The sequence below is a fragment of the Prionailurus viverrinus genome, chromosome D1, assembly GCF_022837055.1.
Source record: "Prionailurus viverrinus isolate Anna chromosome D1, UM_Priviv_1.0, whole genome shotgun sequence".
In the NCBI taxonomy this organism is placed as follows: Eukaryota; Metazoa; Chordata; class Mammalia; order Carnivora; family Felidae; genus Prionailurus; species Prionailurus viverrinus.
Window position 1 is genome coordinate 81,567,099 of NC_062570.1, and position 18,141 is coordinate 81,585,239.

The following is an 18,141-nucleotide window of genomic DNA, read 5'->3' on the forward strand; positions in this document are numbered from 1 at the left end:
CAGTAAACATTGTGTGTAAACATCTCACCAAGTGGGGTGTCTGGCTGGCTCAGTCCGTAGAATTTAATTCCTTTGTTTTCTTTTTCTTAGAAGTTCATTAAAATAACGGTTACCTTGTCGGATTGTGGGTGTCCTCGGTTGGTATGACGTAGAGCTAAGGTCTCCAGGCTGTGTGCCATGGTGTCCTGACCCAGGGTGACTTTTGGAGAAAATATTCTGTTCAGATAGATATTGTTTTCTTTTTTTAAGTGATATTCATTTTTTTTAATTTCCTGGTAAGACTGCATTTGAAAGAAGAGTTCTGATAGATCCAAAGAAAGAAATATGAAAACCCTTGAAATGTAGGCCCTTACTATTTCTTCTTTTTGATGTTGTGGCTGAAATTTCTTCTTAATAACATGTTTTTAAAAATAATGTTCACATGGGGTGCCTGGGTGGTTCAGTGGGTTAAGTGTCCCACTTTTGATTTCGGCTGAGGTCATGATCTCATGGTTTGAGAGATTGAAGCCCACTTTGGGCTCTGTGCTGGCAACAAGGAGCCTGCTTGGGCTTCGTTTTTCCTTCTCTCTCTGCCCCTCCCCCACTTGCACTCTCCGTCTCTCAATAAATAAACATTAAAAAAATAATAAAATAAAATAAAATAATGTTTACAATGGCTATATACTAAAACTTTTGGAAAATACCATTGGTACTCTCATGATTTAATAACATAAATATTAGAAAATATGCAACATTTCCAAAATGTATCAAAGGAATACTAGTTTCACAGGTTCTTAAGAAAAAACTATCCTGTAAGCAAATTTATTTCTGAACTTTTGAGTTAAACAGTAAGTTTATTTATTGTAGATTCTCATTCTGCCTTTAAAGTACGTTATAATCACCTGGGAAACAGTAAAAATCAAGTCTCCAGGAACTCTCCCCCCAGACGTCATGGAATATTAATTCTGGAAGAGCAGGTATATACATTGTTAACAAGCATCCCACATGATTCTGATGCAGATGGTAAAGAAATATTGTCTTGGCAATTTTAATATTTTAATAAATCTTACCATTTTTAAAAGTTAGTTATACAAAGCACCCTTTCCATTTGATGATGGGATTTTTTTATCTTCATATCATGGTGTTCTTGGGAAAACAGTTTGACAAATCCTGGAACACAGAGTTTTCTTGGAACGCTTTCCAGAGCAGTTTAAATAATGGATGTAACATTAACTCCTTAATAACTTCTCATTTATTTTTAAGGTGCACATGAAAATTGGCATAGCCGTCACCTCGTAGAAAGAGAATGCTACACAAGCATAAGCTAAATGGCAAAATGTTTTTATAACAGCTGATTTAGTTTCCACTTGTCAACTGTAACCACATTTAAGAACATATATACTGACTTAAAATCAAAATATGCAAGAATAACAAAGAACTTAAACAGGAAAAACCCATATCTCTTTTTAGGGCAAGGGTTTTTAAAAAATTTATGCATAAAAAAATTTACCCATGTTTGGCTGTCCTGCATATTTATTCAGTGTTGAAACCTACATGTTATATTTCACAAAGAAAAATTGCAAATTTATTCAGAATAAATTATTAGAGTTATAATCCGGTCTGCAAAAGTTTTCTGCTTTTTGTATGAACATGAAATTTGAGCATTTTATCTAAATTCTCTGCTTAAATATATGTGTAGAATTTTATATACCTAAATTTTCTAGCTATTTCTTTTTCTGATTACTATTCCAAAGTAAATATGGCCTTGATGTTTCAAAACTACCCAAGAAAAATTCAGAGGATAAAAATAGTTCAAATTTTCTTATTTTTGTCCTATCAGCAAGGACTTGATGTTTCAAAACTACCCAGGAAAAATTCAGAGGATAAAAATAGTTCAAATTTTCTTATTTTTGTCCTATCAGCAAGGACTTAGTCTGTGTTTTCCACATTCCAGAAATATCATGTCCTGCTTTCATTATTTTTCTTGTGGTTCAAAGATGATGCTTATTCATTCTTAACTTTCATATGAAAAGAGTCAAACATATTGTAAGCCAACTCAGCCATCTCCTAGCTCTGTGTTTGAGTTCCCTGATGGGATTCTTAAGCTTCTCCCACAAATATTTTAAACACAGTAGATTTGAGGGAGGGAGATGTTTTTAAAACATTAAGAATAATATTTTTATCATAATTGGGATTAAACTTAGATCACTTTTATATGCAAAGGATTCTTCACTCAAAAATAAAATAACATAGGAACATTCAGACAGCCCAATATATGAAATAATTAAGAGTGAAATAGTTCTGGGGTGCCTGGGGGGCTCAGTCAGTTAAGTGTTTGACTTCAGCTCAGGTCATGATCTCACAGTTTCCAAGTTCAATCCCTGCATAGGGCTCTGTGCTGACAGTTGGGAGCCTGGAGCCTGCTTCGGATTCTCTCTCTCTTTCTCTCTCTCTGACGCTTCTTCGCTCCACACTGTACCTCTCTCTCTCCCAAATATAAATAAACATTCACAACAATTAAAGAGTGAAATAGTTCTGTTTGACAAGGAGCAGGGGACGTAGGGTTCCACCCATGTGACTGCCCATCTCCCTCAGCCCCGTGGCTGTGTGAAACACTGGTTGGAAACAGTGGTTCACATAACAATTTACTTATAGTTTTGAGTGGCAGTTGTAAATAGGTGGGTGGGTAGATAGGTAGATCGATGCTGTCCTGATGCAAGGCATAAAATAGTAGAATCTTTCAAATGAAAAATTCAGGGAAAAATAAAGAAAGCTCTATCTATGAATAATATGTAATTAATAAAGGTGGAGGATAAATAAACAAGGTGGAGGATTATGGGTAGAAAATGATATGGTCCTGCAGGTTCATTTGTGAGGAAGAATTAAAGAAAATTGCAAGTTATTATGGATTTCAAGGATTAAAAATACACTTGTGTATTGTTGGGAGAAAAACAAAACGTCACCAACCCAGAAAACTTCACAAAGGTAGACGAGAAGGAAAACACTTGTATTAATGAATAAGCATTAAATCAGAATGTGATGTGCATCACAGGCAATTCTCCAACAGATTGTAAAGACAGAAGGAAATCCCATCCTTTAATATAGCCAAACAGATAAGCAATATCCAATCCTCAAGTAAGAGGACACAATAGCAATAATTGTCCCACATAGTTTACCCTAAATTTGACTGGGGATTAGAGTGTTATTTATTTGGGAAAAGTGAGTCTCTTAATTTTTATTTGCTTTCATAATATTAATGGTCTAAAAAATATGTATATTCACTTTTTATAACTTCATTCCTTCATTTTTCCTTATTGTTCCCAAAACATTTCAAAAAAATGTTTATGAAAAATTTCAAACTAGAGCAATAAAGATAAATGTAGAATCGTGTTTAATCCAAACGTCCCTCCCTTGCTTTTCTAATATACCTCACCATACTTATGGCCAATAATTATAATTTTTATCTCCTCTAAATAACAGTCCTAGATTTTTTTGTGCTGAAAATTATTTTAAACTAATTTCTACATTTTTAGCTTTTAAAATATATATATAATACCTCATTTAGCAAATGTTTATTAAATGCAAAGTGGTCTCAGGCCTTGAAGGAAATAAATTCAACTGTGAATTAAACACTTATCAGCCATCTGAGCGCTTACTGTTTATCAAATGATGTACCAAGTATACACCAGGAATACAAAGTGAAATGAAATAAAACTACTATCTTCAAGAAGCCCAATCTCCTGTAGAAGATAGTCAGTGATCAGTTATATAATGATGTCTAAATAATGCAAGCCAATCTGTGTACAGGAAGTTCAGAAAGAAGATGGGTTTATATTCCAATGGGGATCGAATTATGTATGCACGCAAATTTCTGTATATTTGAAAAAATGAAATGGGGAGATAATTAAATGAGTTTAAGATGGATGTAGCAAACCTTGAAATTCCACATTTGAATTTAGTATTGAGGTATGGCAGGGACAACTGAAAAAAATTCTTTTCTAGCAATATAACCAGTGTTTGCAATGAAATGCAGTAGTATAGAAGGTTTTCAACTTTTCTAAGCAGTTAATAACACAGTTAGGACCACATATTGATTGTCCTGACTCAACCCTGCTTTCTAGATACCACACAGGGAGGAATTTACTGATCCTCTGAAATGGGTTTTGGTGGGTGGGGATAAAGAGTCATTTTAGAAGGCCCAGACTATGAGATTCCTGCGCTCCAAAATGAGGATGTGGTAAGAATCTTTTAAGAGTTGAATTAACCCCTGTCACCAGAATTTTTAGTTTGTTTAAAATCAGATATGGTATACACCTACTTAAAACAAAATACTCCATGTTTTCCCTTTGTAATTCATCCAAAACCTTAGAATCAGTGGTAGGACCCCTTGTTATCTGTGCCTGTTCATCATCCCTTTTACCACTATGCTCAACTTGCAGTTTATACTTCAGAGATTACTGAAGTAGTTGCAGTTTCCTGAATCTTGCAATAGTTGGTGTTGCTCCTATAATTGTGTCAAGAATACCATGTCCTAAGTATTTTATTCAGAGGATGACTCTTACACATGTATCAAGATTCAACACAGAAAACACATGCTCTAAGAAGGTTTGCCTGATTCCTTTCTCCTTCATCTACAAATACTAATTGAGATCCATTCCAATGTACACGCATAGCCCTCTCTGTTTTCCTGCCTTATCACACTTTATTATAGCTATCACTTGTCTTTGCAACTATAAAGGAAGCTCTTTGAGGGTAGATACCCTCTTTTTTTGTCTAAATTTTTAATGGTTATACTTTAACACACCTTGCAAAATAATAAGCATCCATTACATATATGTTTAGATGGATAGAAATATAAATGGATGGATGGATGGATGGATGGATGAAAGACTTCATATAACATGTAAGCCAATGATCCAGTTACTATGCATTGTGTAGCAGAAGACAGAGTCAAAATATGGACTTAAAAATAAAATATTCAAAAGTGATGTATTGATGTATCAGAATTCTTTGGTTATTAACTTAGATTCTGAAATTAAAACAAGGCATATTCAGAGTTCTGACTCTATTGTATTGGCTTATTTCATGTATTTCATAGGCGGGCGGAAGTTGGAGTGTTAAAATACTCAATGTGATTGAATGTAGTCACTCTCTGGTTTCTCTTTTTTCACGTGACTCTCTTCAGCTGTATCCATTATTTTTCAGGAAAAAATGCTATTACACTGACCGGAGCAGCAAATCAATGGGCAGGTTAGTGGTGATGTGTAATTTGTTTACAACCAATCTGTCATTTGGGAAAAAGAAATAAAAAGAAGACATTTAATTACCCACATCAGCAGTTGTAAATTTTAGGAAGAAAAACTTTTCTGATTTGTTCTACAGTTTCCAAAATGACTTACACCAAATTTAGCCATGTTTACGATAAGGTAATCTATTTTTTTTTTCTACTTACCATTGCCATTTCTGGAATCCTCTCTTGATGTAATGTTGTGGCAGGAGGATTTTAATTGCCAGTTAGCCTCTTAGGAGATTTTAATGTAAAAAATAGTAATAAAACCAGGATTGATGGGTAAACGATGACCCACTAGAGTAATAGAAGAACAGACAGGGCAAAAATCTTCTGGCTAATTCAATTTAAATCTCTTATTTGACAAAGGTGGTCAAGGAAAGACTAGCATCCAGAGTGACAAAGTGGTTTATCAAGGCCACACAGCATCTTTTTGAATCACAGACCTACTCATATTTCACCAACAGAGCTGCCTCTCATATTCTAGCATTCAAAACAAACTTTTCTTCAAGAGCATCATCTCAAAACTTCTCTCTAAATATTGTGGTAACAGTAGCTATGACAAAGGAATTAATCAAACCACAACCTTGAGACAGGAGAAACTCTCCCACCTGAATCACCTTGGCCCTGTTTCACTGAGGAAAATGAGCTTTCATTTAATGGATGCTAGAAACAAAAGGCTTCTTACACTTGGCTGTTTTTCTGCTCCTTGCAAAAGAATTCGTTAACGAAAGCGGAATGTCAATGTGACAGAATACACTCTATTGAATAATGTTGCAGGATATTACAAGTCAGAATGACACAAAACTAGAATCATATAGTGTGAATATCAGAGTGCTTTAGGAAGGGATTCCATAAATGTAATTCCTTTACCAAAGAAAGTGTCTGAATATAATTTGGAACATTAGAATAGGAAAAAGTTTAATTTTAGGATAGGGGAATGTTGGACTCTCTTAAGCATTAAATTTATATGTGGTAGGAACAGGTGACAGGAAAAGTAAATCATAGGGGGAAAAATTTGAAGTTAGAATGAATATTAATGGAACTAGTACTTAAAAGTCTCTTTAAAATAATAAAATTATTATTTATGCTCCTTAGCCAGGTCAGACTTTTCTGTTTGTCAGGTTAACATGGTCAGATTTAGAATGAGTTTTTATCATTTCCCTTGGACATATTTGGTCCTCGTCTGTGTAGCAGATTTTCAAAATTATTTTTCTATAATAAAGTAAAAGTCATTGGAATGTCACAACAATACAAATTTACAACTGCAGAGGGTTTTTTGTTTTGTTTTGTTTTCTCTACATGAGCCTGCATCATGTTGGATGTATTGATAACACATCTGGGTTAAGTTCAGTGTGCTCTATAGAATTAGTGAGATTTTGCTACTACATAATTAGTGAGTTTTCTGATAAACATCTTTCTTTCAGAGACTTGCAGAAGGATAAAATCCTGTATATTAAAATAGCAACGAATTTCTATGTAACATTATATAATCTAGTTTTAGTGCGCACTTGCTTTTGGAATGTGTGATAAACATGTATATTAGACTCTATAGAAAACATTTTTAATAGTGGAAAAAGTATTTTTTTTCTGTTTTGGTCAAACTTAAAAGTAAACTAGAAAAATAAACACCATACTGTATATCATAATATGTTTTATTATCTTTTGTATTTATTATTATTTTCTGTTTAATTTCACAAAATGAAAATTCAGTTATATTATTCCAAATAATTCTTAAACTACTTTAAGCATTACTATGACCTACCTCTTTACAATTTACTTACTACAAAATAGTAGTAAGTATTTACTACTAGTATTTACAATTTACTTACTACAAATAGTGATAAGTATTTACTGACTTTTTGGATGCATCTGGGAAGGGTACAAATAAATAGGACGGGCATTTATAAATGTATATGACATACTAAACTGAGAAAGAGAATGTCCTGTTATTTGCTTGAGTGTAGACTTTCAATTAAGGAAGTGACTGATTTTGATATTTTTCAGACTTTAACTTTGGAGAAGAAATTTAAGTGTTTTCTCGCTTTCTTTTGTGTGTGTGTGTGTGTGTGCGTGGTGACAACCATCGTTATAAAAATTTTAAACCTAATTTGTATACATTTGGAAAGAGAGAAATGAAAATCAGTTATGTGCACCTAGATTTCACTTGTGCTTTTCCTTTATTGGAGTGGGAAAGATATTTTGTGCATGGGTATTTTGACCAGTAAACATTAGGTGGTGAATAATGTACAGGCAATTATCCAGCCTTTCAAGATCATCATTTCTCCTGGCAGTTTGATAGAAAATGGCTGTAGTTTTATTATTGCTGCTATTTATCATTTGTTTACAAAGCATTTACACATTCATTTACCAAGGCATCTTCAAAATAACCCTTCAGGGAGGCAGCACAAAGAGTAAATGGTTTTGCAGATCAGGGAAAATAAATGACCATTATCACCACTCTGCACCACCCCGTGCCTCATTCCCCGGCTTTCACAGCTGGTTGGGTAGAGCCTGTGCTCTGACTGTGTTCTTTTGGCCCTTTAACCAGATATCTTACCAATTTCCAAGAATTCTCTGCTTTCCATTGATGTTAGCAAAGGAATTTAAAGCTCCATTAGGAGTCATCTCCACAATGTGCCATCCATGAAGTCTTGAGTCCATAAGATGGCCAAGGTGACACAGATTCGCTAGAGTGTAGATAAAGCATTAGATTATGTTGGTGATGTGTTGTTGAGACTGATACTAATAGACAGAGTAGTAACACTCTCTTTCCTTATTATTATCATAAACATTAGTGAGTACTGGGTGGATTCAGGTATTACATATTTAATTCTCAAAATATCCCACCTTTTAAGATAGGAGAAAATTGAATGAGAATCAAGGAAATTGAGTAATAATCCAAAATTTTGCATCCCATGATTCAAATCCAGACCTGACCACATTTCACTATCAGAATCATTTGCTTCCTCGTGGGAAGTGTATATGAAAAGTCTTAATTATAATATTGTTTATTTTTGTAGAAAATCAGTGATGGCATGAGAGCCTTTTTATTTTTTAAATGTTTTTAAAGTTCACCTCCACTTCTAATATGTTTGTGTGTTGTCAGAGGTAGGCCCTCAGGATCTGTAGTTCATCAGCATTTCCTAAGTCCAGTCAGAATGTATTATTCTATTTGATCCTTCCAGCCACCTAACAAGGTAGGACAGATAGAGTCACTTCCTCTCTCTAGAGATGAGGAGCCTGAAACTCCAAGATTGAATTTGCCAATTTCAGTAACTGACAAATTAGGTCCTGGGACGCTCATCCTCCACCTTCTACCCCATTGTTTCCCTCACTGTGCTAAGTCTGAAAAGCTGGAGTGATTGCTATATAATCCATTCAGTGATTTGTAAGTGTCTGTGCACTAGTCGCTGAAATATGGAGATATTCTGTGATTTCAGAAGCTTTTGTTATCATGAGAAGAAGCAAAGTGAACACCTCAGATATTGCTCATGTATTATTCTAGGCTAGAAAGTAATTCTTTGGTCCCTCCAAAACCAAAAATGACTTGGCATCAGTATGATAACCTACCTGGCAAAGGAAAGGTCCAGACTCTCCACATGCCAAACTTTAGGTCAGGAATTGATTGCTATTTCAAATGATTCAGACTAATTTTACCATAACAGATTTGAATGAAATAATTCCTAAGATACACTATTAGCTGCCTGCACATTGCTATACTGAATTTTTTAAAGCGTAAGCAGAGCTGACCAAGCAGATATTAAGAAGCATTGTATTTGTCTAGGAAACTATTCTCTCCTGCTACTTTGACTCTTGCTATTGCAGAAGAGCCCCAACATTGGTAAAGATGGAACCTTGTAAGTAGTGTGTAAATATGGTGCTATTTTTAAGTAAACATAATTACTATAGTCACTCAGAATTAAGTTTTCAGAATCAATCTCTGGAGTCTATGTCTCTTTCTTTTGCTTTTTTTTTTTCTTTGTAAAGTAAAGATGATTCCAGTCAGTATGTATACATAAGAACTGGGTTATGACCGTAATCGAAAGCTGAGACCAAACGAAGAAGTATCCTGATGTAAAATTTCCTGAAGCAGTATCTTAATGTCATATATTTAGTGTCTGTGCTAAACCTATCACTCAAAGTGCAGCCAGTGGATAGCATCATGGGCATCCCCTGGGAGCTACTTAGAAATGCAGGATCTTAAGCCCCACCCTGGGCCTACTGAATTAGCTTTTTAGCAAGATCTTCAGAGGATTCGTTTGCCCATCAGTCTTAAAAGTACTGCAAAGGCTCTTTGCCTCAACTTGTTAATAATCAAGCTTAAGAAGACACCAACTTACAAGTCTCCAGCAAAGTCAATATGTTTTTGATGAGTGAGGAACCTGAGGCAAGAAGTTAAGTAACATCTGTCAGTTCGCACAGCTCCCGTGGCGCCATGCTGCCTTTGAACTGTTTTGCTTGACTCCAAAGCCTTCGCTGTTTCTATCAAGGCAGAGGCTCACAGCTCTGCTGGGTGTGTTGTACTCATTTATTTCTTTTTTTTTCTTTCCTTTCTTTCTTTCTTTTTTTTTTTTTCTATTTGGTAGGGCCACATTGCTGTAGATTTTTCAAAGAATCAGGGAATAATCGATAGCTACATATGTATAGGTATACATACATACATCTATGCACTCACAACTTTGATAGATGTGTCATGCTACTTTTATTGTGTTTATGCTCTTTCCTACCACTGTCTCTATATATGATGATTTTTTTAATATTTTCCACAAGATATTTTGCATAAGGATAACCTAGTTACACTGACTTTAAGCAAATGCAAGGTTTGCTTTGGTTTCAAATTTATGTCTTTTGTGTGAGAATAAAAGAAATGCACGTGTGTGGGTATGACTGTCTTTTTGGAACTCCTTTCCTCGCCCCCCACCCCCCCCCCCCACCTCGGAATGGTGATGGAAGGTAGGCATGACTCTGGAATGCAACCTAATCTAGTTCATGTGACTTTGTTCCAGTGTGCAAAATTATTTTAGAAGGATAAAAAAATGGATGTCCCAAAACCCGATGGTTCTCGACAAGTCAGCTTTTCCACACCTGGAGGAATCAGACTGCTATACAGGCCCCTTCAGCCGTGCACGGATTCACCAGTAAGTTCACATTTCTTTTTCGTCCACCACCTGCCTCGATACCTTTCAGTATCTAGGAGTTTTTGATAAAGTAAAAATACCCTGGACCAGTTCCATTGTTTGCCAAATAAGTCAGAGAATGTATCATTTTATTAAAACGTTTTTATACTTAATTTACCAATAGCACTCATTGAGCATTATTAATTCCTGATCAGCTGATTTAGGGACATTCAAGTAATGAATATAATTAATTGTAAACTCATGGGCCAACAGTCTAGCTCCCAGTTCTTTCAAAATAATTATGATGGTGGTAAATACCCAGTTAAAGTAACAGTAATGGTAATATGAATAGAATTGCTATTAAATAACATGATTGAATATGGATTATTCTAATTAATAAATTATATATAATTACATATAATTAATATGTATTTATTAGTTTAATCCACTTGAGTCTAATTGTATGAAACTACGATGAATGAGAATTTTTTTAGGGACTTGTTGCATAATTCTTTGTCTACATCCCAACAAGTGTCTATTCCTAAATTCATTCTACTAGTATTTATTGAGTTTTTTCATAATAAAAATTGAGGATATGACACAGTCCCTGTCTTTATAGATGTTGAGAGGCAGGATGAAACAAATGAATTAAATCAAATATTTGGGAGGAGAGAGTTCCCATTAATTATTGCCTCTGTAACATGTCCAGTGGTCCAGAATCCTGTTTCATACTGCCTCTCAATGCTCCAATGTCTCACACTGTGCATTTCCCTATCTTTATGTTTATCCTATATTATCTAATTATTACTTTACATTTCTGTCTGCCCTGCTACACTGGGAATACTGTGAAGACAGGGACTGCAACTTATTTGTTAATTTATATACCATGTGTTTTCTCCCTCTATAATGCAACTCCATGAAAAAATTGAACTTAACCTTCTAAAGAAATATTTGTTCACAGAATTCTGAACCAATCTGATGGTAAAAGAAGTGTGTGGACACTGCTTCTGATTATTAGAATTAACAGAGCACAGAGCAGCTATAGTAACTTGGTGCATAGCCAGGTACAAAACAAAAAGCTCAATATCAAAATCCTGGAGGCTAATAAAATGGACAAGTATACAGATTAGCATGAAACAAAGCAGAGTAAAATCAACGTGTTAGGAAAGACACAAATACAATGCACGTTTGTACAAGAGAGGGGGAAGCTACATCCAGAGGAAAGGATCTAGGAAGCCTTTTTGAAGAAGATAGTCCTTTTCAGCAGGTAAAAATGTGGAGGAAGGTGGAGAGAGGTGGGGAGAAAGACATTAGAGACAGCAAAATGTCGAGACAGCAAAAGAAGTGTGACATTTTAAGGTGTGATAAATTCTACAATTTGAACAATCAGATGCAAGAAGCCAGAGCTGTAGGGGATCAGACTGAAGGAGAGGCTGAAATGCAAAAATAGAAACCTGAGAAGAAAATGAAAAATTTAATTGTGCACGTAATGCTGAAACATTAAAAGTAGGAGTGCTCTAAGAATCAGAACTATCCTGGAAAGGTCAGGTTGGAAATTGGACAGCCAGTTAAGAGGACATTCTTCTCATAACCTAGGCAGTAGGACCTAGTAGCTCAAAGCCAGAGAAGGGCAGTTCAGGTAGAAAAGTTGATTAGTTCAGCAGTTATTTGAATATGGATGGTAAAGAAAAAACAAGAATCATAGAAGACCTAATACTTCAGTACTAAGTGCCAAAAAAAAAAAATGGCAGATTATTAGTCACAGAGATAACTGGAAAAAGGAAGCGGTAGAAATTGAGCATGCTTCCATTTTTTTGAGGCTCCCGGCATATGACAAAGTAGATGCTAAAACAGACCCTTCTTTTCCTGTCAAGACCACCCTTTTGCTCTTTACTCATTGGCTCTAATATGGTTCCTCTTTGCAAAGCTTCCTACCTGGGTAGAGTACAGGGCATGAATGGAAAGGGAGAACTATTGTCACTCGTTGCTGAACTTCTAAAAACAAGACAAATTAGCTTGGAAGTTGTGGTATGGGCAAATGATATCAATTTTTAATGTGTTCTATTTGGCACTATATTGCTTAAGGGAGTACAAAATTTACGGGAGCCAATGGACAATCTAATGCTGTCCTTGTTTCATGCTAAACAAGAAATATGAGGACATCCAAGCTTCCTTATAAACTGAAAGATACTTAAATGAATATTTGATAATGTCTGTATTATTTATAAGTATATTTTGTCTCTGCCAATTGATTTTTTTTTAAGAGGATGGTTTGACTTACTATACCTCTCATGCATTAGTTTTAATGGGAAAACAGATGGATGAAGACCTACGAATTTGTAACTGTTGCTGAACTCTGTGCTCTGCTTTGAATATTAAAACAAATCCCTTATTTTAACAGCTTCATAATAAACAATAAGGACACATTCTTCAGTAATGCTACTCGAAGCAGGATAGTCTATCACATGCTACAGCACACCAAATATGAAAATGGAATATCAAAAGTGGGTAAGAACACTAATTAAAAATGTAGAAAGGGTAGAATTTGCTGTTACTAATTATATCCAGAAATATTTATTTTGACATCTGAAGCTTTGCCCTCATGTGTTAAATATGAGGATATAATGCATTGAGCACAAACTCTAAGTATTCTCTTCTTCAGCCTTTCAGTAAAACAGAACTAAATAAAACAACAACAAAAACTTCCTCAAGGGCATTTAGCCATATGTATCATATCAAAACATGAAGAGTGCTAACACTTTGGAACAGAAATTTCATTTCTTGAAATTTTTCTTAAAGAAATAATCAGACTTTTGAATAATAATATATGTAGAAGTTTGTTAATAGTGGCTTTGTTTTATAAACAAAGATTAGAGTTGAATAAAATTGTAAACAGTTTAATTGTCCATCATTAAGCACTGAAAAAAGTTAGCTTTGTTGCCATAAATGCATCCATTTAAAACTGTTGTTCTTAACTCAATTCTTTTTTTTGCATTATTATTTTCCACATATATATTTATTTATATTATATATATATACACACATATATATAATATATATATATATATATATAATTTATTGTCAAATTGGTTTCCATACAACACCCAGTGCTCATCCCAACAGGTGCCCTCCTCAATGACCATCACCACTTTCCCTTCTCCCCCACCCCTCATCAGCCCTCAGTTTGTTCTCAGTACTTAAGACTCTCTTATGATTTGCCTCCCTCCCTCTCTGTAACTTTTTTTCCCCTTTACCATCCCCCATGGTCTTCTTTTAACTCAATTCTTAACTCTTGACTCAAATTTATCAAACATCTGTTATACGCTATATGTCACAAAAAGCATAGGACACAGACCCCTTACTTGTGGAAAATTGAAAATTAGTGGTTAGTTCTCCATTTACTGACTTTGAAAGAAATCTGCAATGTATAGTCATGTGAAAAAAAGGACAGATTAAAAACTGTAAGTCTAAAAAACCCCAAATAAACAACAAACTATAAGTCTAATGTAATCCCATTTCCTAAACGCACATTCATAAAAAGATAAAAGTCTGAAAGAATGTATATACAACATTTTAGAAATTATCTCTAGAAGGTGAAATAACAGCTAATTTTAACTTTCTGAATTTCTGTGTTGTTTAAATGTGTAGCGGTATGCTACTACTACATGTATATTGCAAAAGAAAATTTCACCTAGAAAAATTAAATGAAATTGCAGTTTATGTAGCGCAGAGCAGAAAACAGTGGGTAACAGTCGAGCTGGTCTTTTACTTATTAAGGTGAAAATTACAAGACATGAAAGAGATTCAATGCTAGTTATGTCCTAAAATCTGTACAAATGAAAAGTTGACACACACTGGAAACTTGGACCAGTCTCTACTGAATTGTACTAAAATATAGTGCCACAGAAGTCAAATGTACTATGTTAAGTCATTTTTTTCAAGTCAGTCATTTTTTTAAAAAGGAAAGTTCAGACTTTGGTTCTCCTCTGATTAATAATTTCTTTATTGCAGAGTAGTCAAAATAGCTAATTTAGACACTAAATCCTTACAAAAAAAATTGACACCTAGTTTTCTACATAAGAAATAAAAATAGAGGAATCCAGAATACAAGTTAAAAGTGTGTCTAAATGATGGCATTATGTGCTTATGTAGTCTTTATGACATTTCAAATGATTGCAAACATATTATGCCCTTTGTGGAACAGACAGTATACACAGAAGAGTATAAAAATAAAATTAAAAGTCCCCAAACCCAGTTGTCACTCTCCCAAAATGATACTGAATATATACACAATAAACTTGCATGATTCTAATAATGATGTGTGTGTATATATATATATACACATATGTATATATGTTGTGTTATATATATGTATAATATATGATGTATATATATCATTAGAGTCATGCAGTGTTTATGATTTTCTGTCCCTCTTTAAAAGTATTTATGAATATTTTATCAAGTTGTTTAGTATGACTGAAACATTGTAAATAGTTGTACAATATTCTATTCTAGGCATTCAATAAATTGCAGTTATTTACTAAGCACCTTATATAAATGTACCATAATAATTAAATGATTTCCCAATTTTGGATGTACAATGATCTTATTCTTTACCAATGTAAATAATACTGCAACAAAAGTTATTCTCCCCAAATTTCCCAATATCTAATCTTACAAAGACAGTAAGAGAATGTCCGTTTCACTACACTGTCACTGAGATGGGGGAGATTTTAAGAAGTGTCACATACTGCTGTTTGTCTCTTTAGTTCACTATTAAAGATTTCACAAGACCAATATCCTTCTGAAACTTGTTTTCTTTTTTGAGAGGAGACCTCCTTGGCTTTTTTGACCAAATGTTGTTGTTGTTTTAAGGCAGAAAAAAACCCTGCTCCAGTTTCATGTGATCCCAAATAAATGGTATTAAAATGCCTCCTATTTCATGATCTGGCAAAGTGCCATATGTTAGTACCTTAGAAATCTCCTTGCTGAATGTTGTCAGGACACAAATAGATTCTTTAGTATCAGTCTTTCACAACCCCACTGCCCTCAGAGGGGATGTGGCTATGGATGTTGTTTGGGTTGCTTTAAGTTGTTAAGTTACTTTGTTGTCCCAAGTATATGTGTGTTTCCCCAGAGGAAAGTCTTCTTTCAACAGACTCAAAAACTGTTTTTTTTTCTCTTTCCAGGTATCTGTAAACTTATAAATAATGGCTCATATATAGCAGCTTTTCCTCCACATGAGGTAATTTTGAAATACAATTTCAATTAAAAAAAAGTTTCTCATGATCAAAATGCTGATTTTTTTTTTAAGTCTGGCTGCCGTCTTGTAAGAGGATTCAGTCAGCAAGTGGCCCTGGGCCTTTCTGAGTCCCCATTATGATCTCTGGCTGCACACTGGCCCCTGTGCTCCAGAACCTTTGTGCAATTTTTCCCATATTAGGAGTCGCGGCCCCAGAGAGAACTCAGGAACATTGTTCAACCACTCTGACCTCCTTCCTCTGTTCCAACACAGAGTTCCATGCTTGACCCAGCTTGGGATCCGTACCACTCCCAAACAGGGCAAGTTCTGGTTTGTGCCTAAGACAAACCCAACAACAAAAACCTACACCCCATTATTTATGTGATTCTCTGCCAGGTAATTACCTGTTTACTAATTTTAAGTAGAAATGCCTGCTCCAAGCCGTGGTGCATTCTACTGCTGAGTCATGAACGACATTTGAATCAGTTTTGAACATCCTCTCCCAACACGCGCGCACACACACACACACACACACACACATACACTATTTTTAAGGCAATTTTGCATTTTGAAATAAGAACAGGGTCTTTAGAGGTATAATGTCTGCAATCTCAAGACCCATCCTTTCTATTTATAAAGACTGAGGATTCACAGGATGTAATCCCTATATCTGAGGAATTCATAGTCTAGTAAAACGCATAAGGGATAAAAAGCATTGAGCACTTCCTATTTGGCACTGAGCTCAGTGTTTTATATGGATTATCTTATGTAATCCATAGACTAACCTTCTGAGATAGACAATAATAATAACTCCATTTTTTTAAGCTAGATCATTGAGGCACAGAAAAGCTCTTAAAGGCACAGACTTAAGACCAAGAAGCCAGACTCCAGTGCTTGTATTCATTGTGGTATGCCTACTCACAGTAGGAAAAAGAATAATAACAGGTGGTATGTTAGCTTGTTTCATGAGACAGGCCCTGTGCACCTATTTTCTTGTTACTCTGACAGTAATCTTGGGGGGTATATATTATTATTTTCTCATTTTAGAGATACAGAAACAAGGCTATGAGAAATTAAACACCATGTCAGATTTGACGTAGTCTGTAAGGGGTGAAGTGTTCAGTGTAGCAAACCTAAGGCCCTGGGAGAGCTTCATAGCAAAAGAAGGTTTTGTTTGTTCTCTGTGTAAGTAATTTCATCTATATAACTAGTCTGTGTTCTAACAGTTTGACACTTTCTTGTATAAAATTTGGAAACTATTAGGAATCAATTGTAAATAACAGTCATTTTCCCACTCGTTGTGTGTTGGTTGGAGGAAGGGATTATTATGAAGAGGTAGGGGAGGTGGTCACTGAGTGCACATGGTTCTCTGAAAAGAGATGGAAATACATGGACCAGCAGGGGTCATCATTGCAGTCAGTTTTCTCTTACAGCTACCTGGTGTCACTGTCAATCCAGAACAGAATGGCTGAGGTTCTTGAGCAGAATTAAAACAATGATGTACTAGGGATTCTAAGCTTAGCCCCTAAAACCCAGGAAGTACCTATGTCTGACCACTGAGAAGGTGACCACTGGTAAGGAAATCAGGTATTTTAAAAAGATGATCATGAATGACTGAAAGAAAGCTGAGATTTTGGTTCACCTTCCCTTACTTACCTGGTCTCAAAGCAGTCTACCTTAACAAGCCAGTCCAACTGCACAAGCAAACAAATCTTTCCCAAGTGGACATACCCCATGCTTGAAATCTTGACCTTCACTTTCATCTTCTTAGATTCTGATCTTTAGCCTTTAAAAACCTTGGGCTCTCTTAGGGAAGAAAACTTGAACTGCACCACAGGAGGAAAACTTTTCTCTTCTTCCATTTGGGGTTCTTGGGCTAGCCTAATAATTAAGTTGACATAAAGCAGGTTAATAGGAGAAAAGCAAATTTACTTATGCATGTATAGGATCCCCACAAAGACATGAGAGGCTCTCCAGCAGTCAGGCAATTGAGGTTTATATGCTATCCTGAGCTAAGAAGAAGACGGCAGGCATCTGGGACTTGTGGAGGGAAGGGACAGGGAAGGGAGACAATTCACAGGATGATGAGAGGACGAATATTGGATGAGCCAGTGCTTGCCATGTCTTGTATATAAGTATTTCTTATATAAAAAAAGTTATCTTTGGTAATACCTCTCTTCCTCTCGTAGCCTTCCTATCTAAATTATTTTAAGAAGTTAAGGGGTAGGTAAAAAATTCTTCTTGAGTCTATTGGCCCTAGTTATCTTCAGCTTAGAAATAATCTACATGCTGAGGCACCTGGGTAGCTCAGTCAGTTAAGCAGTGGACTTTGGCTCGGGTCATGATCTCACGAACTGTGAGTTTGAGCCCTGAGTCAGGCTTTCTTCAGTCAGCACGGATCCTGCTTTGGATCTTCTGTCTCCCTCGCATTCTGTCCCTACCGCATTTGTGTACCCATTCATGTGCCTGCTTGTGCAAGCACACCCTCTCTCTCTCTCTCTCTCTCTCTCTCT

The 18,141-nt window shown here is 35.3% G+C and overlaps 1 protein-coding gene across 1 annotated transcript in view; it reads left to right on the forward strand.

The window, feature by feature from the left end:
• ANO3 (anoctamin 3) overlaps positions 1-18,141 on the forward strand; it is a 434,362-nt gene that overhangs the window by 313,044 nt on the left and 103,177 nt on the right. Inside the window, exons 8-11 of the mRNA XM_047823497.1 lie at positions 5,185-5,229; positions 10,276-10,407; positions 12,788-12,894; positions 15,576-15,631. Coding sequence (XP_047679453.1) covers positions 5,185-5,229; positions 10,276-10,407; positions 12,788-12,894; positions 15,576-15,631 — 340 coding nt within the window. The remainder of the gene's footprint in view (positions 1-5,184; positions 5,230-10,275; positions 10,408-12,787; positions 12,895-15,575; positions 15,632-18,141) is intronic.